Source organism: Lolium perenne, chromosome 2 (assembly GCF_019359855.2).
Source record: "Lolium perenne isolate Kyuss_39 chromosome 2, Kyuss_2.0, whole genome shotgun sequence".
Classification (NCBI taxonomy): Eukaryota; Viridiplantae; Streptophyta; class Magnoliopsida; order Poales; family Poaceae; genus Lolium; species Lolium perenne.
The window spans coordinates 127,345,007-127,371,559 of NC_067245.2; the positions used below are offsets into that span (position 1 = coordinate 127,345,007).

Consider the following 26,553-nt stretch of genomic DNA (forward strand, 5'->3'; position numbering starts at 1 on the left):
CAGCGTCTCTCCGATGCATCTTTAACAGAACTTCCCCAACTCCCTACACAGCGGCCTCAAGATCAAACGGTGACGGTGGGGAAAAGCTCAAACATGTGAGAATCAGGTGCTTGGTGCCACAGCGTATTTTATTTTTATTTTTTTCAATAGAGTGTGGAGATATGAAGACCAGGAGCCTACGCGTGTACATGTTTCTTTGGTATGGTACGTGTACACCTTTGGCACATGTATGTGAAGAGGAGTGAATAGACATTTCTCACAAAAACTTGTGAATCGATAAAATTTTAAGATTTACATTTTGCGAAAATATATTAAAAAACAAACTGCTATTGGAAATTTTCGCAGCGAGGATTTTGTAGGACCAAGTAAAGTGTAGAAGCACATGAACATCATGCATCCCATTTCGACCTCATACATCATTTATTAAATAAAAGAATTTTTAACTGATATATTGATAATGAGTAGCAAAAAAAATATTGACACTCTTGGTATGAAGGAAACAACATGTAACTTGAAAAAAATATTTAGCACTAACAAGATACAAAAGACATCATATATATAATTTCGGTAAGTGGAGGTTGTAAATAAAAGTTTGATGGGTAGAAACTACTTCAAAAAATGCTCAAATGTTATTACCATGTGCTTAATCATAATTGTGTTGTATCCTTTTGTAAGGCTAGGCTACGCATGTTGATGGATTTAGGGGCAATATTTCTGTCATGTAAACGAATATCGTATATAATATTGGGCCATTCATGGGACATTTACCACTAAAATCCATATTTAAGTCAAAAGTGATGTCATGATAAGGAAAAGACTAACGAGTTTTTCAATCAACCTGGAGCAACGCACGGGTAATTTTCCTAGTATAATAGTAAAGAAAAGTCTCTGCCTTCGCATCTTGCTTCGACGGTTTGACCCCCAATTTCATCCATCCTGCTCGCGACATTGATGGTAATAGTTGGCTTTGCCGTCGACGACGATGGGCCTCTGCACCTCTTCGAGCGCTGCCAGCCCCGCTGAACCCACTGCCGGCGGTAACAACGCTGCGGGGAATAAGGAGAAGGGGAGGAAGGGCAACGGCGGCGCCAGGGGGATCGTTGCGTGCGGTAAGCGAACGGACTTCGGTTACGACAAGGACTTCGAGGCGCGGTACGCGCTCGGCAAGCTGCTGGGACACGGCCAGTTCGGTTACACCTTTGCCGCCGTTGACCGCCACTCCGACGAGCGCGTCGCCGTCAAGCGCATCGACAAGAACAAGGTACAGCGCCCCAAAGCATATTTCAGTGTGCATATGCTTAAACAGAATATTTTTCTTCTATCTCGTGCACACTACCATTCATTTTTGTGAGACAACATACCATGGGCAATACAAATTAGTTTAGGAAATTGGATTTGGCAATAATATGCTTCGCTGAAGTTAGTGTTTTTTTTCTTGAGAGAGAGAAGTTAGTGGGGTGTATCTGAAGATACGAGGTTTTCCTGTATTATCAGTTCTGCCTAGTGGATTGTCGATATTCAGATTGTTGCAATAATCCAGTGTAGTGTTACTTTTTCAGGTTCGTCAGTTATGGCCCAGCTGTAGGTGTCATTTTCTTCAGTTAGCTTCCCGTTGATTTAGTCAGGATTTTAGCTCCAAGTTTCTAACAAATTTGGAGCGATTCTCGCCCGTGGCATGATCCATTCATGGGATGGCATGAACAATGTGGATCGTGGGCTCGCGCCTTTCATTGTAGCTCGAATAAAAGGATGAGAAAGAAAACAGAAAAGTCGCAAGTTGTGCACGGTGCAAACTCTCTGTCTCATGTTCGTTTTGCTCTTCTCGTGTTCTTCCTCGCCTCCAGCTAGTTAGGGACTTAACAGATAGTGCGCTCTTATATTTGTCAACTAGATGATACCCCGCGCGTTGCTGCGGGAATCGGTAACAAATATTTTGCTCGCCAAATTGAGGAATTGAAAATAAAATTGGCTGAAAAGAAAATTATTTAAAGCCAATGGTATATTTTTCATCCTACAACAGAATGAGAATAATTATTGGTAAAAACTTAGGAAACCAATCATGGTCATTTGCATGGAAAAGTACCGAAGCTCATTAAGGTAAACCAAGATATATTTAAGATGGGTACAACTATTTCCACTTCTAGTGATTGGGACCAAGTGGTACAAATTGATTTGTACAAACAGTCCTATGTTAACAAAAGAGAGATTATTGGTTTGTAACGATATGTGCAATATGAGACATAACACCAACTACCAGAATGTAGTATAACTATGTACGTTACATGTTGTAGTTTGTAACTGAAAAAATATGGCCGCATGCAATACCTGTATACATTGACTTTGATGCATCCTAACAGTATACAATTTCTAGCAATGTCTTGAGCTCTGCCCCAGTTCAGACACTTAAGCTTGACTGCAAAAATATTGGAAGTCTAGATTTAGATTTAGATGCATCCAGATAGTATGCAAATTCTGACAATATCTTCAGCTCTGCCTCTTCCCCAATTCACAAACTTGATGAGCATGAGTACAGAAATATAGAAAGCGAACAACTTGAACAGAACAACTGAGCCGTTAATCCAGTGCAGTGCAGCATCCATCTTCGTTAAGGATTCCATGCTTCCTTTGCTGCTAGAAATTGGACGCACACGTAGATAAAGAACAGATCTGTCTAAAAAAGCTACCAAAATTAACTTTCTATCATTCTCCTGAATCACAACCTGTAGTCCAATAGGAGACTTGCGAACCAAATCGCTGAACATAAGATAACAGAAAAGCAAATACCTGAATCTCACCTCGGTGAGATGCGCAGGTATGGAAACCAGTTCTAAACGAATTGAATGACCATTACATACAGGCTGAGATAACCAGACACGAAACAATCAGCCTCCATATGTACTATGCCATCCAACTCTAACTGCAGCTCAGATGGTGTTTTTTTTTCCGATAATGAGCTCACATGGTGGTGCCTGTGCCTGACGATTGGCAAGAAGGCCAACCTGGATTGGAGAATAGACAGAATTGAGGAAACCAAGTGTCTAGGAGAGACGGTGGGGAAGCGGAATATATACTACCACTTGGGAGGAGAAGCGGCTCAGAGGGCGACGCTTTTTCTGGACTCCAGATTCTGGAGGATGCCGTCATTTATTAGCACGATGAAACCAGAACTCAAGGGACGTACGATTCTTTTTTCCTTCGATTGCAGTTGCAGCTTGAGGCGGAGGAGAAAAGAAGCAGTGGTGGGCTGGCTAGCGAGGAAGGCAGCAATTTTTGGCCTGGACCGGTCGAAGTTTTTATCCAAACAATATCGAGGAAGGATTCGCTCAACAAACAAAAAATGACGAAGTTAATCGAGTCAGGCGGATTACCAAGATGATGGGATGACGTGGATACTGTGCAGCAAACATTAAATGAAAAAGTGGGGATCAACTTTATAGATATTATAGATGTGGCGCACAAAGCCTATGTGGTGAACAAATGCACAGATTCAGTTCCAGCCATCCGATCCCATCTGTGCGGCCCAGATACATGTCTGAGTAGTCCCGCATCCAACATATGCCTTTGGGAAAATAAACTCTGCCACCAGGATCTGTAATATCCCGCTGAAAAATCCCACTACCTGTAATATTCAGAAAACCTCCTGGCATTGAAATTGTGCAATTGTTCACCAGGCCTTGTGAGCCTGGTATGTTACTTTCGTCAAATGTAGATAGTATTCACAGAGCAGTGAATATGATCTGGTATTGGCCCTCGGAAAGTTGAATAGTGACTTTCATGTTTCCAAATTGTTCAATAATGACGAATATCTGGGTTGGGTGGTTAGACATTCTCAGTGGCATCTAACTAACAACCAGTGTTATAAAAATCAACCCCCACTAGGCAGGCATATGGGTGACGCCTAAATTAGCATAGGTGGGCTAAGCGGGCAAGGGGGCTTGCCTTTTAGAACAAGCATCTACGAGGAGTTTACCCGCAGTAACTCTATAATTAGCCAGATAACTAAGTTAAATAAAGTATTAACATATCTTGGTGGAAAATCATTTGAATAGAGAACAGAAGTGCAATTGATTAACTGGATACTGTTAGAGTAATCCTTGCTTAGAAGTTAAGCTAGTACCTTCTAATAGGACCGTAGGTTCTAGTAGTACTATAGGTGCTAGTATGTTTTAGTATGTTGCAGTAGTACATTTCATAGCTAACTCTGGTTAGCAGTGTAGAGAAAGCTCTAGAAGGCTTTAAAATCTACATGTTGTACCTAGCTTGTATCCTATAAATAGCAGTATGCAATACAAGATGTAGTAAGCTTTTGGCAGCATCACACAAACAGACTACTTTAGGATCCCAGTTGAGGTGTTGCTGGCAGTCCGCCTCGCCAACCGCGGCGCCATTCCCCTTCACTGCCACCGAGACGACCGCGCCACCGCGATGCAGGAAGACGCTAGGTCGTGGTTGAGCGTGTCGTGAAGGACGTCGGCGGCGACAGTAATCTGTTGCTGGCGCTGATGAACTACACCGAATGGAGCCTCATGAAGGTGAAGCTGCAGGGTCGGGGCATCTGGGATGCAATTGAGCTTGGCGCCAACGACTTCTAGGAAGATCGAATGGCGCTGGAGGCCATCTTGCAAGCGGTGCCACCAGAAATGATGGTTGGACTGGCCGTCAAGTGGACAACAAAGGAGGGGTGGGAGGTGATTCGAGCCATGCGCGTAGGTTCAGACCACGTGTGGAAGGGCAAGGTGCAACAGCTAAAGAAGGAATTTGAGATGATCTCCTTCTGTGATGGGGAGTCTGTTGATGATTTCGCGTTGCGCCTGACCAACCTCGTCACAAGACTCGCCACACTCAGAGCACCTACCGACAAAACTCAAGTCGTTGAGAATTTTTTGCCGGTTGTGCCGCCTAGGCTGTCGCAGATAGCCCTTGCGATCGAGACCCTCCTTGACACTTCTGATATGTCATTGGAGGAGGTCACTGGTTGGCTGAAGGCAGCTGAGGAGTGGCCTTGATGAGCTGCCTGAGCCAGCGAGGAGGATCGCCTTGAGCTGCCTGAGCCGGCGAGTGAGCAGGGCAAGCTCCTACTCACAGAGGAGTAGTGGCTAAAAATGATGGACGGGCGACAAGGAGGCAGCTCCTCCAGGCCTGCGCGTGGCAGCGGACAGTAACGACGGCGGCAACCGCATAAGAAGTGTGGAGAAGGCGGCGACGATCGTGCAACGGCTAGGGATAGCCCACGCGATGACACATGCTGCAAATGTGGTCGCCATGGCCATTGGGCCAAGGACTGCAGGCAGCCCTGGAGAAACAGGGCATACTTGGCTCAAGCAGAGGAAGATGACGAGGAGCCTGCACTCCTCATGGCGCAGGCCTGCACCACTCCTGCCCCTGCCATGGTGGTGCAGCAAAGCATTGCTCCAGCTCGAGCCATGTTGGTGCAGCAAAGTGACGCTCCAACTACTGTCATGGTGGTGCAGCAGAACATCACTCTAGCCTCAGCCATTGTGGTGCACGATAGCACCATTACAGCTCCGGAGCATGCCCCTCTTCACATCGACGAGCCGAAAGCAAACAGGCTGCTAAACCCAGCCACAAGGCGTGTTCGCATCGCCCATGACGTTATCTTTTCTGAAGAACGACGCTGGGATTGGGCAGCAGATGATGGCAAAAACCCCAGCAGTAACTTCGACGTGGAGTATATCAGCCGTCATGCCACGAGGGTGCCTAGCCAGGTGTCCAGTTCAGCAGGGGACAAATGTGTGTCCTCGAGCGTGGGGCTGAAGGTGCCTCAGATAGCGCACCACCAACGCCTCCATCAGCTCCAGCAGCAAGCGCTGCAACCGCAACAACTCCAGAATTCGTCACGCCACCAGTAGATGATGACGACCGGCTGGATGCTGTGTATGGCAGCACACCAGTTCTCTATCGCAAGGTCAAAAACCTGATCGGTGAAGAACCAGCTCGCACAGCGCAACCTCGACTCCAAGCTATACTTGGCCAGCACGGGGGAGCCGCGCTCATTCGCAGAAGCTAAGCGCGACAAGGCATGGCAGGCAACCATGCGTGAGGAAATTGAAGCAGTGGAGATAAACAACACATGGGAGCTTGTTGATCCACCACACGGCCATTGACCAATAGGCCTAAAATGGGTCTATAAGTTGAAGAAAAATGAAGCCGGTGAAGTAGTCAAACACAAAGCACAGTTGGTCGCTCGCGGCTTCGTCCAACAAGCCGGCATAGACTTTGATGAAGCTTTTGCTCCGGTCGCTCGCATGGAATCAATCCGGTTGCTGCTTGCTTTGGTTGCCCAGGAGGGGTGGCCCGTCCACCACATGGACGTAAAATCAACCTTTCTCAATGGAGAACTGAAGGAGGAGGTATATGTGAAGCAGCCACCGGGTTTCGTCGTCACCAGCCACATGGACGTAAAATCGGCCTTTCTCAATGGAGAACTGAAGGAGGTGGTATATGTGAAGCAGCCACCGGGTTTCGTCGTCACCGGAGAAGGAAAGGTTTTGCGGCTCCGCTAGGCCCTCTATGGCCTACGACAAGCGCCACATGCATGGAATGCGAAGCTCAACTGCACGCTCAAAGAAATGGGCTTCAAGCAGAACGAGCACGAGCACGCAATCTACCGGCGCATCACGGGCGACACAATCTTGCTGATTGGAGTATATGTGGACGATCTGATCATCACAGGTTCATCCAAGGGAGCAACCGAGAGTTTTAAGGATGAGATGAAGACAAAATTTTAGATGAGTGACCTTGGATTGTTGTCATTCTATCTCGAATTGAAATCCAGTAGCATGGTGATGGCATCCGCCTATGTCAAGCACACTATGCCTTGCGCATCCTGCAGTTGGGTGGAATGGAAGGATGCAATCCAGTACACGCCCCAATGGAGGAGCGGCTCAAACTTAGCCGACAGATCATTGGCAGCTTGCCCTACCTCATCCACACCAGGCCAGACCTGGCATTTGCTGTTGGGTTCGTCACTCGATTCATGGAACGACCCACAGAGGAGCACATGATGGCTGTGAAGAGAATTCTTCGCTATGTAGCTGGCATGACCCACTATGGTCTTACAGTGACTGGCGACATTGACACAAGGAAGAGCACGAGCGGCACTCTATTCTTCCTCGGCAACTGCTTGGTGAGTTGGCAATCTCTCAAGCAGAGGGTGGTTGCTCAGTCTTCCCGTGAGGCAGAGCATGTTGCACCCACAACTGCAGCAACTCAAGGAATTTGGCTGGCTTGACTGCTTGAAGAATTTCATGGAAGAAAAGCTGAGACAGTTGAGCTAATAATGGACAACAAGTCTGCCCTGGCATTAGCCAAAAATCCAGTCTTCCATGAGCGCAGCAAACATATCAATATTCGGTATCACTTCATCAGAGGCTGCTTGGAAGACGGAAGCATGAGCGCTAGCTTCATCAATACTTCAGATCAGATCGCTGACATTTTGACAAAGTCACTTCGGCGAGTATCACAAGCTGCGTGTTAGAATTTGAATGGTTCAGACCAAGTCAAGCATGCAGAGCAAGGATTAGGGGGAGAACTGTTAGAGTAATCCTTGCTTAGAAATTAAGCTAGTACCTAGTAGTACTACAGGTGCTAGTATGTTCTAGTATGTTGCAGTAGTACATTTCATAGCTAACTCTGGTTAGCAGTAGAAACCTGTAGAAGGTTAGGATAACAGTAGAATGCTCTAGAAGGGTTTAGAAATCTACATGTTGCACCTAGCTTGTATCCTATAAATAGCACTATGCAATACAAGCTGCAGTAAGCTTTTGGCAGCATCACACAAACAGAGTACTTCCACACACTACCTGTGAGCCAACAAGTCTAACAGATAGAGAATCCTATTCATATATTGTGCATAACTAAGTACAAATGAAGTGGAGAACCATCTCTTAGTTATAATGATTCTGCACTAACTTCTGATGTACTGCTGTTGTTCTTGCAGATGATCCTTCCTGTTGCTGTTGAAGATGTAAAGCGAGAAGTTAAAATACTCAAGGCCTTATATGGGCATGAAAATGTTGTACATTTTTACAATGCATTCGAGGATGGTAATTACGTGTACATTGTTATGGAGTAAGTCTTGGAAAACCTATAAAATGCTCACAAAATCAGTAGAAATTTCATTTCTTAGTAGCAGGTCTGTTGGGAATACGCATGATGTCAGATTCTGCATGATCTTAAATTATGCATGATCCTCAATCAAAGTTGAACTAGAGGAGTTAACATCACTTTTAATGTTTGTTCTCAAAACTTCCAGTGATTTGCTCAAAGCAGTTGAGCTTAGTGATGCTTAGGATTTTAGTTTGTGCCTTCAAAGGAGGTCTTGTGCGACGACAATTAGCTTGTGTTTGAAGGTTGGATGACTTGAATATGTGCCATTACATGCAAACTGTCATAATATTGGGGTATCTTCTGTCATAATATTGGGGTATCTTCCAGATCAATTTTTTTTTGGGATATCTTAAATAAATTATAGAAATAGTACTGGATATATAGACATTATATAGACATGCTATTCAGCATCCAGGGTGCTAGTTTTCTTACGTTGTTACATTTAGAATTTATGTTTGGTATATGAATAATAACGTGCATGTTAAGTCATAACGCAAAAATCGGCATAAAAACAGAACTAGTCATAGAGATGTAAAAGCCACAAAAATTGCATACAAATATGTATATTATGTCGCATTTTTTACGTCATGTCTCTATTTTCATGCGTTCTTCTTGACTTCCAACACAAGAAAAAAATTACGTGATGTAAAAAATCATGTATGGTTGCGAAAAAACATGGCGGGTGTAGAATAACTATTTTGTGGCAGTCACTAGTGTCTGGGGAACCGGTAAGGTTTTAACAGTTTAAAAAATCTGAAAATTTCTGAAAATGTTACTGGAGCATCACTACAATAATATAGGATGATCCAGCAGAGTGATTGAGAAAAGATGATCAGTTTGCAAGCATTTCTTTAGTCTTTGCAGTCTCCGTTGTATGGTTAATTAATTGTACAAACTAATGCAGTCTTGGGCTTTATTACATGGCAGATTATGTGAGGGTGGTGAGTTGCTTGACCGCATATTAGCCAAGTAAGAATTATTCAGATCCTTGATCTTTTTTCATAGCTTACAATCACCGAAATATCTCCACTTGTTCCTGCTCTGGTAACTTATGAGTTATACAAGGGTTCAATTACGATGTGTTACTGGTTTAAAATTATTAATTTTCATTGTTTAATTAAGTTGTAATTTTCGACCTTTGTTTCCTCATCCATCTTGAATAATGATTTTATGTATTATAGTTGTACTATTTGCTTTTTAGTATGAAAAAAAATGCAACAATGATTTAAATGCTGGAGATTTCCCTTCTAAAGGTTAGTATTTTAGTATGAGTTTATTGTTGATATTTATTTTTATTGCATTCGGATTCCTCTTTCCATATAAGAGAGATTGATACGATGATCTATTGCAAACAGTGCATCTAACTGTAAGCTTTAATTTTGTATGGATTTGGATATATGTTTTGCTATTACTGCTTCAAGTCGGAAATAAATGTTCTCCATGCGCATATTTGAATTGATTTCCATGTTTTGTTTATTATCATCAATTAAAACTGTCACATATACATGAATTTTTTTTAGACATGTTTCACAAGGAGAGGCCGTATCCTGGTTTTTAGGGCGTCCCTAAGGCATCAGTTAGGCGACGCTTAGGCGTCAGGGCGCCCTATGAGGTCGAGACGTCGGCCTCGCCTTAGACTCATGTCTAAAGCGCCCGCTTTAGGCATTTGGGGCCTCCAGGGTGTCTGTAAAGCGGGTAAGGCAGCGCTCTGGCCTCTTTTGGATGACATAGACAGAGCAGGTTGCAGTTGAGCGGGAAAGAGAAACTGAAAGGAGGGAATCTTTGCTGGCAGAGTGAGGGAAAAAAGAGGGGAGAGAGAGAGGAGCGAAGATTCCCTCTCTTCCCACAACCAGCGCCATCCTCTGCAAGCTTCCTCTCTTCTCTGCTCCTCTCCTCCATTCAAGGTATCTATGTCTACTACATAGCTGCCATATTATTCTGCCATTATTTTTTAAAATTGTCTAAGGTGTCTCCTCACCTTACTCTTTAAGCACTTAATAGGTGAAAAGGTCCCTAAGCGCTTTAGATCGCCTTACCGCCTTAAAAAGTGAAAAGGTCCCTGAGCTCAATGGCCACCTCCGGGCTTCTGACGGTGAATCTCTTCCTGATCCGACTCATTACTGTCATCTTGTTGGGTGCCTTCTCTATCTAGCTATCACTCGTTCAGATATCTCCTATACAGTCCAAATTCTGATTTAGTTTGTTTCTACTCCCACTCAGGTTCACTACAGTCACCTCCTTTGAGTTATACAATATATTCATGGGACTATCTGTCGCCGTCTTTTCTTTCCACACTCCATTTTGTTATGGGACTTTTTGATTCAGAGGATTGTTAAAGGAATTTTGGAAGATTTTAATCTTTAGAAAATCTTCCTATGTTGGTTTTCTGATTCATAGGATTGCAAACCATGCGATTTTTTCCTTAGAATTCATTTGTACTAGATTTCATTAGAAAATTTACATCCACTCCAACCACTTGGAAAGAATCCTACGCTTTTCCCGTGCACAATCAAACAACCTTCCAATCCTGTAGTATTGAATATGGCAAGCCACTCCAATCTTGCTTTTTTCTCTATTCCTTATCATATTCCCGCGTTTTGCAAATCCTGCGAATCAAAGAAGCCCCACCGATTTGGGCTAATTCGAATACTAGTTTGGCTAGTTATCCTTTGGATATTCGACCGGTTCGCTTCCAGTATTTTTTCTTGGTTGTTCTCTCAATGCCTTGAAGACGAAGTAGCATACTATAGTTTCCCGTTCGATTGCATGAGCTATGGCTATTTTGACAACAGAGGTGACATGGCTATAGTCGTTGCTTGAGGGTTTGGTGTTTCGGCACTACACTGACTCCTCCTAACATGGATTGGGTTCCTCATCTTCACAATTCAACCAAGAACTCAAAGGGGAAAACACGATGAGCACAAGAATGCAAGGGCAAATGCAAGGTAAAAGGTATAAATAGCGAGTAGCATTGGTGTTGTGGGTATACTTTATGGGTATGCCAACGGCATGGTCTAGATCCGGCATGCCCGGGTGGCCCACAGATGGTGATGGTGGCATATGGCCCATCGGCAGCCCAATTGCTGTTGATAGAAGATGGATGAAGTCCAACCAAGGAACAGGAGCCGGATCCCAACCGACCTACATGAGTAGAGGCCCATGAAGTATCCAGATCCATGACGGCAAGATTAGATCTAGGTGGATCCTTGACGTGCACGACAATGTATATTCCGTAGTTAGGCATGTTGTATTCCGGCTAGGACTCTCCGTGTAAATCCTAGATCCTGGCGCCTTTACAAGCCGGATCCCGGGAGCCCTAGAGGCACAACCACAACTCATTTTAACAACGCGAAAGCGCCCAGATAATTCCAAACAAGCAACAGTAGGCCCTGTCCTCGAGCAGGTGTTCCGAAGCTGGGTAAATCGCGTACCACCGTCCCGAGTGCTCTCCGCCCTATGACCCCTACTTCTTCTCCCCTCCATGAGGATCCCTCCTCCGGGGTAACGTCGAATAGGCAACGGCAGTTGGCACCCACCGTGGGGCCAGCGGCGTCTGGTGGCCGGAGCCGGGAGGGTTCCGCCATGGGAAGCTTCAACGATTCCATCGCTGTGGGGCGTGTTCTTTACGCCGGGAACTTTTCGATCGTAATCTTGGATAGGTGCATCCACCTCTCTTGCCGCCGCCTTCTCCGAGCTCGAGACCCTGCGCTCCTCCCATAAAGATCTAGAATCAAAGCTTGCAGAGGCGGAGAAGAAACTGGCGGAGAAGAGCTCGGAGCTCATCCGAAAGGAAGGTGAATTCCAGCTGAAGAGGAAGACTGACAGTGAAACCATCAAGCAGCAACAAAAGGAACTTGGCGGACTCCGGAAGTACATGGAGACAGCAGAGCAATGCTGGGATCTGCTGAACTCCGACTTCATGGGTATGTCCTTGAGGCTCATAGAGTAATGCATATGTTGCGCTCAATCTGTTATACTTATCGAAATTTGTGTCCTCCAGATCCTCTTGGATATAATGAAGAACGTCGGAGCCAATTCCCTCGCGACGATCTGCTTCAACTTGCCGGAGAAGACTGCAAAGATCTCATCTCCGCCTCCCGGAAGATCTGTCACAACTTATCCATCAAGAAGAGCCGAACCTGCAATGTTCGCAAGCTTATCAAGAGGATGGACGTTCTTCCGAAGTTGGTGGTGGATCTGCAGGCGTCATTGGCTCGAGGCGCTGCTGCCATGTCCCTGGCCATGTGCTTGGCGCATAACCCGGATCTTGATATTGACAGAGTTACTGCTGGTGTCCCTCCGGGTGCGGATGTTAACGCACTACTGGATGCAGTTAGCGGCTACGACACCCGCATCGCCCGGAGAATTTGCCACGACGAGTTTTATGACAAGGTGGTTCTCCCAGCCGACGAGCCCCTTGAAGCAGAGCTCCACAAGAAACGCGAGGCGGAGTCCCGTCTTGCCCAATCCGGAAGCCAGTACACCTGGACAGGTTCCAAGGACCAAGCTGGCGCTGCATCTCCTGCTGTAGACGAGGAAGAAAACGATGATGATGTATCCTCTCCAGCCAAGGGTGAAGAGAAGGATGCTCCAAAGGCCGACGACAATGTGGAAACTTCTCCGGCTAAGGAGAAGTAAAAAACTCATTCTTGCGGGAAGGAAAGAAAACAATGCATCATTTTGGCCCCGAGAGGGTTTGTAATATAACTTTAAATTCTTAAGTAGTTAGGGACGAACACGTATGCATGGGCGGAAAGAACTTATCATGCTATCCGTTAATTTTATTTGCATGTTTCGTTTATTGAAAGCAAGTGCTGGTTTCTATGTTTTCCGGCTTGCTCATTTGACCTTCCGCGAGCCGGAAGACCTTTAACCGGAAAAGCTCGCCAGCGGCGACGAAGCCCAATGGCAATCCGTCAATAACCGCGGAAACAAGCCCCCAGCCAAGGTGCCGGAAATCGATACCAGGAATCCATGAGTTTGCAACAGAAATTATTTTCACCAGAAAACTTAAGCTTACGTCCTAAAGGACGATTTTTTGAAAATCACAACTTTCATACACGCCTAGGCGGAAATATCCAGCTCTGCGGTTTTAGTCGGAAAACATACACAATCTAAAAATGAACAAGTAAAGGAGGTAAAAGACTCAAAGAGTGAACCAAATGCTTTATTTCATTGATCATGTATAACTATTATAGAGTATGTAACTCGGAATTTTTTTTGCTAAGTGTGGAAAGGACGTAGCTGTGCAATGTTCCAGGGGCGATCTGTTTCATCGTATATGTCGTCCGGATCCTCTCTCTTGCGTTTCCGGTGCCAATTAGCAGGTCTGTCTTTTAACTCCCGGAAATCAACAAGGTAGTATGATCCATTATGAAGTACTTTGCTAACGACAAAGGGTCCTTCCCATGGAGATTGCAACTTATGGTCTTTCACCTGACGAAGGCGGAGGACCAAGTCTCCGGCCATGAATGAGCGATTCCGAACTCGACGGCTGTGATAGCGTCGGAGTTTCTGCTGGTAGATGGTGGAGCGTTGGTCAGCTAAATTCCGAGCTTCTATCAGGTCCACAGATAGCTGTCTGGCCTTGTCAGCAGTTTCTTCATTATAGGCGGAAACTCGTGGGGAATCGTGGATGATGTCGGAGGGGAGCACGGCTTCGGATCCGTATACCAGGAAGAACGGAGTAAATCCGGTTGACCTGTTAGGGGTAGTTCGTAAACTCCACAAACAGAATCTAACTCATCAGCCCAAGCTCCAGCTGCGCGTCGCAGCGGTTCTTTAAGGCGTGGTTTAATCCCTGATAATATGAGATCGTTGGCCCTTTCGACCTGACCATTGGATTGTGGATGGGCCACAGAAGCAAGGTCAAGCCGAATCCCTACGTCATCACAATAATCCTTCAATTCTCCTTCTGCGAAGTTTGTGCCATTATCTGTGATTATGCTGTGTGGGATGCCGAATCTCGTCACGAGGCTGCAGACAAATTTTAGTGCTGTAGCACCATCGGCTTTTCTCACTGGCTTTGCCTCGATCCACTTACTGAACTTATCAACAACGACTAGGAGGTGCTCAAAACCGCCAGGAGATGATTTCTTTAGTTTCCCAACCATATCGAGCCCCCAGACCGCAAACAGCCAGGTGATAGGGATGGTCTTCAGCTCTTGGGCTGGAGCGTTTGGTTGAGTAGCGTAGTACTGACAACCTCGACAGGTCTTTACCAGCTTGTCGGCATCTTCTTTAGCTGTGAGCCAGTAAAACTCAAGCCGAAAAGCTTTTGCGACGAGTGACCTGGGGGGCGGCATGATGCCCGCAGTCCCCTGCATGGATTTCTCCGAGGATTTCAATGCCATCTTGATTGGAGACGCATTTAAGAAATACTCCTATTGCGCTTCGTTTGTAGAGCTGTCCGTCAATGATTGTGTAGGATCTTGCTCGTCTGATGATCTGTTGTGCGAGGACCTCGTCCTCTTGCAACTTTTGATCAATGAGGTAATCCAGCAAAGGCTGTGTCCAGGCCGGAATGATGACCATCACTTCCTTAGCCGGAGATATTGCCACATCTGGATTTTCCGGGTTAGCGCCCTTCACCGAGGGTATCCGTAGGTGCTCCAGGAAAATACCGGGCAGAATTGGTTTCCTGCCGGATCCGAGCTTGGATAGCATGTCTGCCGCTGTGTTATCGTCTCTCCGAACATACTTGACTTTGTATCCTAGGAAGCATTTGGCGATCTCGTCAACTTCGTCTTTGTAAGCCGCCATGATGGAATTTCTGGCGTTCTAGGTTCCGGCTACTTGTTGTGCCACCAGGTCGGAATCTCCACAGCAAATGATGTGTTTGATCCCAATTTCCTTAGCGATGCGCAGACCGTGTAGTAGAGCCTCGTATTCTGCCATGTTGTTTGTAGCTTCGAAGTGAATCTGCAGAACGTACTGCAGTTCTTCTCCGGTAGGGGACTTCAGGGTGACTCCGGCTCCCGAGCCTTGATGCTGCTTGGATCCATCGAAGTGCATAACCCATGTTTCTAGTTTCGGCTCCAGATTTGTATCCGGAGCTTCTGTCCAATCTGCAACAAAATCTGCCAAGATCTGGGATTTAACCGCAGTCCTGGCTTTGTAGTTGATGTCGAAGGCAGATAATTCGATGCCCCATTTTGCTGTGCGTCTTGTTGCGTCAGCGTTGTTGAGAATCGTTGACAGCGGAGCTTTGCTCACGACTGTTACTGGATGCTCCTGGAAGTAGTGCCTCAACTTGCTGCTGCCTAGGAACACGCCATAGGCTAGCTTTTGAAAGTGAGGATATCTTTGTTTGGATTCCGTAAGCACTTCGCTAATGTAGTAGACTGGCCTTTGGACTCCATACTCGTGTCCTTCTTCGTGTCGCTCCACCACAATGACGAGGCTGATTACTCTGTTGGTAGCTGCCAGGTAAAGGAGCATGGGCTCTGACTCTTCTGGCGCTGCTAGGATAGGTGGGGAGGTGAGTATTTCCTTCAACCCTTGAAGTGCTACATCCGCTGCGTCGTCCCAGACAAATTTGTCTGTCTTCTTTAGCAGCTTGTACAGGGGTAGCGCCTTCTCGCCAAGACGGCTAACAAACCTACTGATTGCTGCCACACAACCAGTTAGCCGTTGTACATCTTTGAGATAAGTTGGCCTTTTGATGCACAGGATTGCCTTGATTTTCTCCGGGTTAACCTCAATGCCCCTGTTTGAGACGATGAAGCCAAGAGGTTTTCCGGCTGGAACGCCAAAGACGCACTTCAGCGGATTCAACATCATCTTGTACCGTCGGAGATTCTCAAAGGTTTCTGTGAGATCGCTGATCAAGTCGGATCCTTTCCGGGTCATGACCGCGATATCGTCGACGTAGGCGTGTACGTTCCGACCAATTTGGTCCTTCAAGCACCGCTGCATCGTACGTTGGTATGTGGCACCTGCGTTTTTCAAACCAAAAGACATGGTAACATAGCAGTAAGTGCCAAACGGGGTGATGAACGAGGTCGCCTTTTGGTCGGACTTCTTCATCCAGATCTGGTGATACCCGGAATATGCGTCAAGAAAACACAGAAGTTCCGCCCCTGCCGTCGAATCAATGACCTGGTCAATGCGCGGCAGGGGAAACGGATCCTTCGGACAATGCTTATTCAAGCCGGAGTAATCGATACAAGATGATGTTGAGTCCGCTAAAGTGCGTCTTTGACGTACCAGCTGGAAAACTCCTTGGCTTCATTGTATCTGACAGAGGCATTGAAGTAAACCTGGAAAAAATCAAGGCTATCTTAAACATCAAAAGACCAACTTGTCTCAAAGATGTACAGCGGTTAACTGGTTGTGTCACAGCAATCAGTAGATTCGTTAGTCGTCTTGGCGAGAAGGCACTACCTTTGTACAAGCTGTCAAAGAAAACAGACAAATTTGTTTGGGACGACGCAGCGGACGCATCACTTCAGGGGTTGAAGGACATACTCTACCTGGCAGCTTCCAACAAGGTAATCAGTCTCGTCATCATGGTGGAACGAAAGGAAGAAGGTCATGAGTACGGAGTCCAAAGGCCAGTCTATTACATTGGCGAGGTCCTGACGGAATCCAAGTTTAGATATCCTCACTTTCAGAAGCTAGTCTACGGAGTGTTCCTAGGTAGCTGAAGCTGAGACACTACTTCCAAGAGCATCCTATGACAGTTGTGAGCAAAGCTCCATTGTCAACCATCATCAACAACTTCGACGCAACCGGGCGCGTAGCGAAGTGGTGAATAGAACTTTCCGCCTTCGACATCAACTACAAAGCCAGATCTTCCATCAAGTCTCAAATTTTGGCGGCTTTTTTCGTCGATTGGACTGAAGCGCCTGAGGGCACACCTGTGCCGGAACCTGAAGCTTGGGTCATGCACTTTGACGGATCCAAGCAACATCAAGGCTCGAGGGCTGGAGTTACCCTGAAGTCACCCACCGGGGAAGAACTGTAGTACGTTCTGCAGATTCACTTCGAAGCTACAAATAACATGGCGGAATACGAGGCACTAATACATGGATTGCGCATCACTAAGGAAATTGGGATCAAGCACATCATATGCTGTGGAGATTTTGACCTGGTGGCACAACAAGTAGCCGTAACCTGAAACGCCAGAAACACCGTGATGGCGGCTTACAGAGACGAAGTTGATGAGGTCGCCAAGTGCTTCCTCGGATACGAAGTGAAGTACGTCAGGAGAGACGACAACATAGCGACAGATATGCTGTCCAAGCTCGGATCCGGCAGGAAACCCATTCCGCCTGGAATTTCCTCGAGCACCTACGGACATCCTTAGTAAAGGGCGCTAACCCGGAAAATCTAGATGTGGCAGTATCTCCGGCTAAGGAGGTGATGGTCATCACTCCAGCTTGGACCAAGCCTTACCTGGACTACCTTATCGATCAGAAGTTGCCGGAGGATGAAGTCCTCGCACGACAGATCGTCCGACGAGCCAGGACCTACACAATAGTTGATGGACTTCTCTATAAGAGAAGCGCAAACGGAATTTTCCTGAAGTGCGTCTCAAACAAAGATGGGATTGCAATTCTGAGAGAGATACACCTTGGTGATTGCGGGCATCATGCCGCTCCCTTGCTTTGTGGCACATCCACAATCCAACGGGCAGGTCGAACGAGCCAATGGTCTTATACTAGCCGGAATTAAACCTCGCCTTGAACAACCGCTGCAGCGAGTAGCCGGAGCTTGGGCTGAGAAGTTAGACTCTGTTTTGTGGAGCTTACGAAATACCCTAACAGATTTACACCTTTCTTCCTAGTATACGGATCTGAAGCTGTGTTACCCTCCGACATCATCCATGATTCCCCGCGAGTTTCCGCCTACAATGAAGAAAGTGCTGATGAGTCTCGACAGCCATCTTTGGACCTACTCGAAGAAGCTCAGAACCTAGATCACCAATGTTCCACCATCTACCAGCAGAAACTCCGACGCTACCATAGCCGTCGAGTTCGGAATCGCTCGTTTAAGGGAGGTGGTTTGGTCCTCCGCCTTCGACAGGTCAAAGAGCATAAGTTGCAATCTCCATGGGAAGGACCTTTCGTCGTCAGCAAAGTGGTGCACAACGGATCTTATTACCTCGTTGATATCCGCGAGTTAAAGGATAGACCTGCCAATTGGCATCGGAAACGCAAGAGGGAGGATCCGGGTGACATATACGATGAAACAAACCGTCCTTGGAATATAGCACAACTACGTCCTTTCCACACTTAGCAATTTCGCATTACATACTTTGTAATAGTTATGATACATGATCGATGAAATAAAGCATATGGTTCACTCTTTGAGTCTTTTACAACAACAACAACAACAACCAAGCCTTTCAGTCCCAAACAAGTTGGGGTAGGCTAGAGTTGAAACCCATAAGATCTCGAAGCCAAGTCATGGTTCCGGAACGTGGATAGCTAACTTCCACGCACCCCTATCCATGGCTAAATCTTTGTCGATATTCCAAACCTCCAGGTCTCTCTTAGCGGACTCCTCCCATGTCAAGTTTGGTCTACCACGACCCTTCTTAACATTCTCAGCACGCTTTATCCGTCCGCTATGCACTGGCGCTTCCGGAGGCCTCCGTTGGATATGTCCAAACCATCTGAGACAATGTTGGACCAGCTTCTCTTCAATCGGTGCTACCCCAACTCTCTCCCGTATATCGTCGTTCCGTACCCGATCCTTTCTTGTGTGGCCACATATCCATCTCAACATGCGCATCTCTGCTACACTTAACTGTTGGATATGTCGTCTCTTCGTTGGCCAACACTCAGCGCCATACAACATCGCAGGTCGGATAGTTGTCCTATAAATCCTGCCTTTTAGCTTTTGTGGCACTCTCTTGTCACAGAGTACGCCAGAAGCTTGGCGCCACTTCATCCAACCAGCCTTGATTCGGTGGCCCACATCTTCATCGATATCGCCATCCTTCTGCAACATGGACCCCAAATATCGAAAAGTGTCTCTCTCCGGTACCACCTGCCCATCAAGGCTAACCTCTCCCTCCTCGTGCCTAGTAGAACTGAAGCTGCACCTCATGTATTCAGTTTTAGTTCTACTAAGCCTAAAACCTTTCGATTCGAGAGTTCGCCTCCACAACTCTAACTTTCTATTAACCCCCGTTCGGCTATCATCGACTAGCACCACATCATCCGCAAAGAGCATACACCATGGGATATCTCCTTGTATATCCCTTGTGACCTCATCCATCACCAAATCAAAAAGATAAGGGCTCAAAGCTGACCCTTGGTGTAGCCCTATTCTAATTGGAAAGTCATCAGTGTCGCCATCGCTTGTTCGAACACTTGTCACAACATTATCATACATATCCTTGATGAGGGTAATGTACTTTATTGGGACTTTGTGTTTCTCCAAGGCCCACCACATGACATTTCGAGGTATCTTATCATAGGCCTTCTCCAAATCAATGAACACCATATGAAGGTCCTTCTTGTGCTCCCTGTATCTCTCCATCAGCTGTCGTACCAAGAAGATGGCTTCCATGGTAGACCTCCCAGGCATGAAACCAAATTGGTTTTTGGTCACGCTTGTCAACCTTCTTAAGCGGTGCTTAATGACTCTCTCCCATAGCTTCATAGTATGGCTCATCAGCTTGATTCCATGGTAATTAGTACAACTTTGAACATCCCCCTTGTTCTTGAAGATTGATACTAAAATACTCCGCCTCCATTCTTCGGGCATCTTGTTTGACCGGAAAATGAGGTTGAAAAGCTTAGTTAGCCATACTATCGCTACGTCTCCAAGGCCTCTCCACGCCTCGATGGGGATACCATCAGGACCCATCGCCTTGCCTCCTTTCATCCTCCTTAACGCCTCCTTAACCTCAGACTCCTGGATACGTCGCACAAAGCACATGCTGGTATCATCAAAGGAGTCGTCTAGCTCAATGGTAGAGCTAACCTCTCCATTGTAAAGGTTGTCAAAGTACTCCCGCCATCTACGCTTGATCGCCTCTTCCTTCACAAGAAGCTGATCCTCTTCGTCCTTGATGCATTTGACTTCGTTGACATCCCTCGTTTTCCTCTCCCTAAACTTGGCCATCTTATAGATGTCCCTTTCGCCTTCCTTCGTGTTTAGACGTTGGTAGAGGTCCTCATACGCCCGACCCCTTGCTTCACTCACCGCCCGCTTTGCAGCCTTCTTCGCCACCTTGTACTTCTCCATGTTAGCTGCACTCCTGTCCAGATAAAGGCATCTGTACCTCCTTTACTTTTTCATTTTTGGATCGTGTATGTTTTCCGACTAAAACCGCAGAGCTGGATGTTTCCGCCTAGGCGTGTATGAAAGTTGTGATTTTCAAAATCGTCCATTAGGACGTGAGCTTAAGTTTTCTAGTGGATGAGTTTTTTTGTTGCGAACTTATGAATTCTTGGTAGCGACTTCCGGCACCTCGGCTGGGGGCTTGTTTCCGCGGTTATTGACGGATTGCCATTGGGCTTCGTCGCCATCGGTGAGCGTTTCCGGCTAAAGGTCTTCCGGCCCGTGGAAGGTCAAATAAGTAAGCTGGAAAACTTAGAAACTAGCACTTGCTTTCAAACAACGAAACATGCATATATAAACAAACGGATAGCAGGATAAGTTTTTTCCGCCCACGTCATGCATTTATTTCGTCCTAACTACTTCAAATACTTAGTTTTATTTCAAATCCTCGAAGGGGCCAAAATGATGCTGTGTTTGTGATTTTTCTGCAGGCACAAGTTTTTTTTTTTACTTCTCCGCATCTTTAGCTGGAGAAGAAGGATCTTCATTATCTGCCTTGGCCTCGCTTTTCTCCGCTTCCTTAGCTAGAGAAGAAGAACCTTCATCACCGCTCTTCGCCTTGTCCTTGTCACTGGTCCATGTAAACTGGCTCCCGTCCTCGGATCTGGCTGGTCTCGCCTCCGCTTCACGCGCCTTCTCGAGCTCCACTTCAAGAAGTTCGTCAGCAGGAAGCACCACCTTGTCATATAATTCATCATGACGAATTCGCCACGCGATCCGTGTGTCGTAAACACTGCAAGCATCTAGAAGCTGATTTGGATCCACGCCGCCACGTCAATGTTAAGAGTCGGAGGATGAGCCAGGCACATTGCAAGGGACATCTGAACAGCGCCTCGACCTGAAGAGGCTTGGAGATCAACCACAAGCTCCGGCAGGACGTCCATTTTTTGGATGAGCTCGCGGACGTCGCAGGTTCGGCTGTCTTTGATTGCCAAGTTGTGGCAGATCTTGCGACAAGCGGAGATTAGATCTCTGCAATCGTCTCCAGCCAGCTTGATTAGGTCGTCACTCGGAAAGAGCTCGCGCCGGGCTTCATCATATCCAAGTGGTTCTGTAATCAAAAATCGATCAGGATAAAACATCGTTCAGAGTTACGTAGAAAAGTACAAGTTTTGGCTCCAGATACTTACCCATGACGTCGGCATTCATAAGGTCCCATCCTTGTTCCGCTTGCGTCATGTATGTCCGGAGTGCTTGGACATCAGCTTGGAGGTTCTTCAGCGTGTCGCTGTCTTTCCTCCGTTTCTCCACCAGATCAACTTTCTCTCTGATAAACTCGGAATTCTTCTCGGCCAGTTGCTTTTCAGTGAGTTCCCGATTTTCTTCCGCCACTTTAAGTTTTGACTCTAGGTCCTTGTGGGCGGAACGCAGGTTCTCGAGCTCTGATGAAGTAGTGGCCAGAGAGGTAGACGCACCTGTTCAAAGTACAAAATTGTCAGCAAAAATTGAAAGTCGGAAAGATCGACATAATGTCGGAGTGTTCGGAGACATACCTTGGGCATCCTCAAGCCTTTTCTCTAGCTCTGCAATCCGAGCATTTGCATCGTGAATTTGATCCGCCTGTCTGAGGGTGACGCGGCGTTGCAGAGAGATATTCTTGTGAAGCTCATAGTGCAATGCTTGTTGTTCCTGCAACAGTGACAAAATCAAGAAAGGATAAGTTCTGTTTACATTTAAACAAGTGTAGATCTTTTCGAAGTATCATTGCCGGAAATATTTCATACATGACGCTTGGGGGCTACTACGACACTTTAAAAATTTCTCAGGTTGGTTTACTCAAAGTATCAAGGTGAAAAGTTAAGTTTGGTTTCCGCCTAGATACTTGGGGGCTACTGGGAGATTGGTTTACCTTGCGCTTGCAGAGGAGTTGGTCGAGAAACTCGCAGGTATCTTTTTTGTGTTGCTGAATGTCGGAACATTCAGCATCAGCTTTGCCCCATGCGTTGGTCAGCATGGAGTTCAACAAATCCTGCTCGAGCTCCCACTTCTCCGTCTCGGTGAGCTTGTTGAAGACCTTGGTAGAGTACGCCTTGGGCGTAGCATAAAGATCAGAGGGGTCGCCAAAGTTGGCTGGAAATACGATGGCATCATGAGCCGTAGCTTCAGCCCTGTCTGCAGAGCTGACTTCCGCCTCCTCTTGACTCTTGTCTTGAGCTTCCTCAGGGGTAGCCCGCTTGGTGGCGGAGCAGCTTCCGTCCTTTCGCCCGCTGCTCACTGGAATTACTTCCACTTGAGTTTCGGCAGCGGGGCCAGGGGTTGGTTGAGGTTCATGCGGAGTTGGTTGGGTCACGGTGCTTGGCGGAACTGGGGTGGTGGGGCCTACAGCCGGAGATGACCGGAGGAAGCTGGTGATTGGTTTCTGGGTTGAAACCCGTGAAGTGGCAACCTTCTGGTTCCTGAACCAAGTAATGAAAAGATATAAGTGACAAGTTCGACTTTACAACAAAAGAGAATGTAGTCTGGAAGGCTTACGTGGCTCCGGGAAGTGTCGGGCGCGTTCCTTTTCCGGAGGTAGCAAGCAGCTTGATACGCTCGCGCTCCGCTTTCCTCAAGGCGTTGATGGCCAGAAGGGGCAGTGGTTTTCGCCTTCTTAGCGGAGGCCTCGCTGCTGGTTCCGTCATCGGTTCCAGAAACCTTGGCGCGGGGACGTTTGGTAGCACGAGGGGCGGCTTTCCTTTTGGGAGCTTCTTCTTCCTCTTCCTCGTCTTCGTCCTCCGGATCCTCCTCTGCCTTCCTAGCATCCGTGGGGATACGGAAAATAACTCGAAAGTCTTCCTCCGCCAGAGTGTTGAGCTGGAGATGAAGTGTTGAAAAAAATTAGAACAATTCAAAGACAAGAAGCAAAATGACTAAGTGCGAAGCATACCGGAGGGCATGTGTTGTTGATGTACATATTTTTGTTGATCTCTGGGACATCCTGGCCCCGGGTAAGCTTCACAAGTGTCCGGATCCTCTTATTCAGAGAATCCGTCGGTAGGTTGTCCTTGGTCGCCCGAAGCTGGTCATCAACTCCGGTGTACTCGCAGATCAGCCGCTTGTTGCATTTCAGCGGCTGGATTCGGCGTGTGAACCAGCTCAAGGTAAGGTCCATTCCGGTCAGACCGTCGTGGACCAGCCATGAGATTCTCCGGGCCATCTTGTCCAGCTGTGGATGCTGGGCAAGACTGGGGATGTAGCTCCAGCTAGAGAGTTCCGCCGGAAGGTTGTTGTTGAAAGCAGGGAGGCCGTCGTGGCGACCCGGAACGGGTGACGTTCTTCAGATAGAACCATCCGGCGTTCAATACCGGACGGATTCGTGAGAAGCGAGGGGCGGAACAACCTCTTGTTGCGGAGCATGAAGGTCATCCTGCCGCAGTTGACCATTGCCTTGGCCTTCTTCTCCTTCTTCACCTTGTAGAAGAATTGGAAGAGCCGGACGTCCGTGCAGACTCCAAGATAACCTTCGCAGAGGGTGGCGAAGTTCGAGAGGAGGAGGTAGGCGTTGGGGCAGATGTTGTGTGACTGCAGTCCATAGGTGCTGAGCACCGAGAGGAAGAACTTCGAAGCCGGAAGCGAGAGCCCTCGCTCCACCCAGGCTTTGGTGAGGACCCGCTCGTCAAGATCCGGAGTTGGGGTGATGGAGTCCTTGGTGAACTTCCAGGACTCCGGAGCCAGGAGCCCTTCTTTCTCGGAGGCCTTGAGCTCCGACTCCGTGACGTCGCAGGGCCACCACTGGCCCTTTCCCCTTCACGATTCCGGGCCTTCGAGGCTTTCTTCTGTTCCGCCTCTTGCACCTTGGCTGCCATCCGAGCTTGCCCTTCTAATTCCGCTTGGATTTCCTTTACAGTTGGGATGCGTCCGAGGAAATTGCTGGAAGAGGCGGAGTAAGGTTAAGCTAGCCTGGTGTCGGAAATGTTGGGCGGAAGGAATGCTAACGGTTCGATGAAGGTTGGCTCCGCTGAGTTGGGTGGAGGGTTACTCGGAGAACTATCGATGAATCTAAGCGAGCTATTGGACATATTTCCGGCTGCATGCATGATAGTGAGGAACTTAAGAAGCCGGATCCTACTGTTGCTATCTTCTACAAGTCTGATGGACTTACCGGCAATGGCGTGGCGGTTCCCCGTGGCGCCGGCGAAGGTTGAGCTCGCGAACTTGGCGTTTTGGCCTCCGGCGAGACCAAAGATCGGCAGCGGAGCTCGTTCCGCATTCAAACGCGTGCAGCTTGGGTCGATGCGGGCCTTAGAGCGGCGGCGGATGAAGTTTTCCGGGAGGAAGCTCGTCGGTGTAGATTTGTTGGGCGGCGCTGGCGAGAGGTAGAAGATGAAGTGGTGAGGAGAGGTGAAAGAGTGAAACTGATCGTGCGAATGGGGTATTTATAGACCTCGCGTGGAGGTTCGTGAGTCAGATCCTACGGTGGGAACAGAACGGTTGCACCGTTGGATGTCTGCCACGTGTCCTAGGTCAAATGTGGTAAAACTGAAGCGGCGGTGACCTAACAGCACGTCTCCGAAATTTCCGGTTAAGATTCGCAGTTCCGAAAATTTAGCGCGGGAAAAAGGAAGTTATGTGCGATATGGGTGAGAAATCTGCTAAGTTACCATTGCAGCAAAAACGAATGATTAAACGATGAAGTTTTGGAAGCTCTTCGAGATTCTCTTCGGATCCGGTCAGAGATAGGCGGAGGAATGACGAATCTTGAAGAACTTCGGGGGCTACTGTTGTGGGTATACTTTATGGGTATGCCAACGACATGATCTAGATCCAGCAAGCCCGGGTGGTGATGGTGGCATATGGCCCATCGGCGGCCCAGTTGCTGTTGATAGAAGATGGATGAAGTCCAGCCCAGGAACAGGAGCCGGATCCCAACCGACCTACATGAGTAGGCGGATCCATGGAGGCCCATGAAGTATCCGGATCCATGATGACAAGATTAGATCTAGGCGGATCCTTAACGAGCACGGCAATGTATATTCGGTAGTTAGGCATGTTGTATTCCGGCTAGGACTCTCCGTGTAAACCTTAGATCCTGGCGCCTTTATAAGCCGGATCCCGGGAGCCCTAGAGGCACAACCACAACTTATTGCAACAACACGAAAGCGCCCAAATAATTCCAGACAAGCAGCAGTAGGCCCTGTCCTCGAGCAGGTGTTCCGAAGCTGGGTAAATCGCGTACCACCATCCCGTGTGCTCTCCGCCCTATGACCCCTACTTCTTCTCCCCTCCGTGAGGATCCCTCCTCCGGGGTACCGTCGAATAGGCAACGACAATTGGATTCAAAGCATCCAAGTCAATCTCTTAACTCCTCATGAAACCATCTTCTCCTACATGTCGGTCTACCGATACAATAGAATCCTCGAGTAAAGATTGGTTACAATGAAATCCTATGGAATTCAACTAGGGGGAAGGGGAGCAAATGCTCTAAGTTCTAATTCATGTCTGACCCTACATCTCATGAGGCGTGGGGATATTTATAGCCCCCCTACATCTCATGAGGCGTGGGGATATTTATAGCCCCCACACGAAAGGGTACGGGATACATGGGGTGCTGCCCGAAATCTGCATGCTGGCTGGACAATCCGGTGTGGCTAGACTGCCGAGGGCTTGCCCTTTAGCCCAGCTTCTCCAGGGTCCGGACAGTGACACTCTAGTGGGGGCTCTCGGTTAGTAGGCCATGGCACGTCAGCCACATCTTCTCTAGCGGCCAGACAAGTCGTCTGGGGGCTCTTGGGTTGATGGTCGAACTGTTCGGGCTTCTGGGCTGGAATGTCCGGGATGGAATTAGTTTCCTCAGCATTTTCTTGGCACTTCTCTTCCGCCTTCTTGAACCCTAGCTTCCCCCTTTCATGTTCATGATCATGGACTTCGTACCTTTAGCACAAATAGGGTCCTTGCATCAAGTAGCATGCCATTCTTGGAAGTATAAAGATCACACCTGTTTAGGAATAGATTCACCTCATCCTGTTAGGCTTCGTGGTCATGTCATAAGACCAACTGGGGTAGTTGGAGTTTAGCTTGAAATCATGATGTCCAGGGTACCCACTATATCACCACCACTTTTGCCAGACATTACAGATGTTATAAGATCGCGCATTACCATATGAAGCATGAGCTCACCATGCATATTGGTGTCGATGCTTCCTT

At 47.4% G+C, this 26,553-nt stretch overlaps 2 protein-coding genes and 1 pseudogene across 4 annotated transcripts in view; all 3 read left to right on the forward strand.

The window, feature by feature from the left end:
* Positions 1-878: 878 nt before the first annotated feature.
* The window catches only part of LOC127333480 (calcium-dependent protein kinase 18), a 44,986-nt gene continuing 19,311 nt past the window's right edge, over positions 879-26,553 (forward strand). For 2 of the 3 annotated variants that reach the window (XM_051359864.2, XM_051359865.2), the window contains exons 1-3: positions 879-1,261; positions 7,961-8,091; positions 9,058-9,099. In XM_051359864.2, the coding sequence (XP_051215824.1) occupies positions 983-1,261; positions 7,961-8,091; positions 9,058-9,099 (452 nt within the window). In that variant the 5' untranslated portion in view covers positions 879-982. The remainder of the gene's footprint in view (positions 1,262-7,960; positions 8,092-9,057; positions 9,100-26,553) is intronic. The other variant, XM_051359863.2, reaches the window with a different exon arrangement.
* Positions 2,805-5,006, forward strand: LOC139835074 (uncharacterized; annotated as a pseudogene).
* Positions 10,045-26,512, forward strand: LOC139836059 (uncharacterized). The gene is made up of 2 exons (XM_071826251.1): positions 10,045-12,053; positions 12,131-26,512. The coding sequence occupies exons 1-2, from the start codon at positions 12,005-12,007 to the stop codon at positions 12,766-12,768; spliced, it is 687 nt and encodes a 228-aa protein (XP_071682352.1). The 5' UTR covers positions 10,045-12,004; the 3' UTR covers positions 12,769-26,512.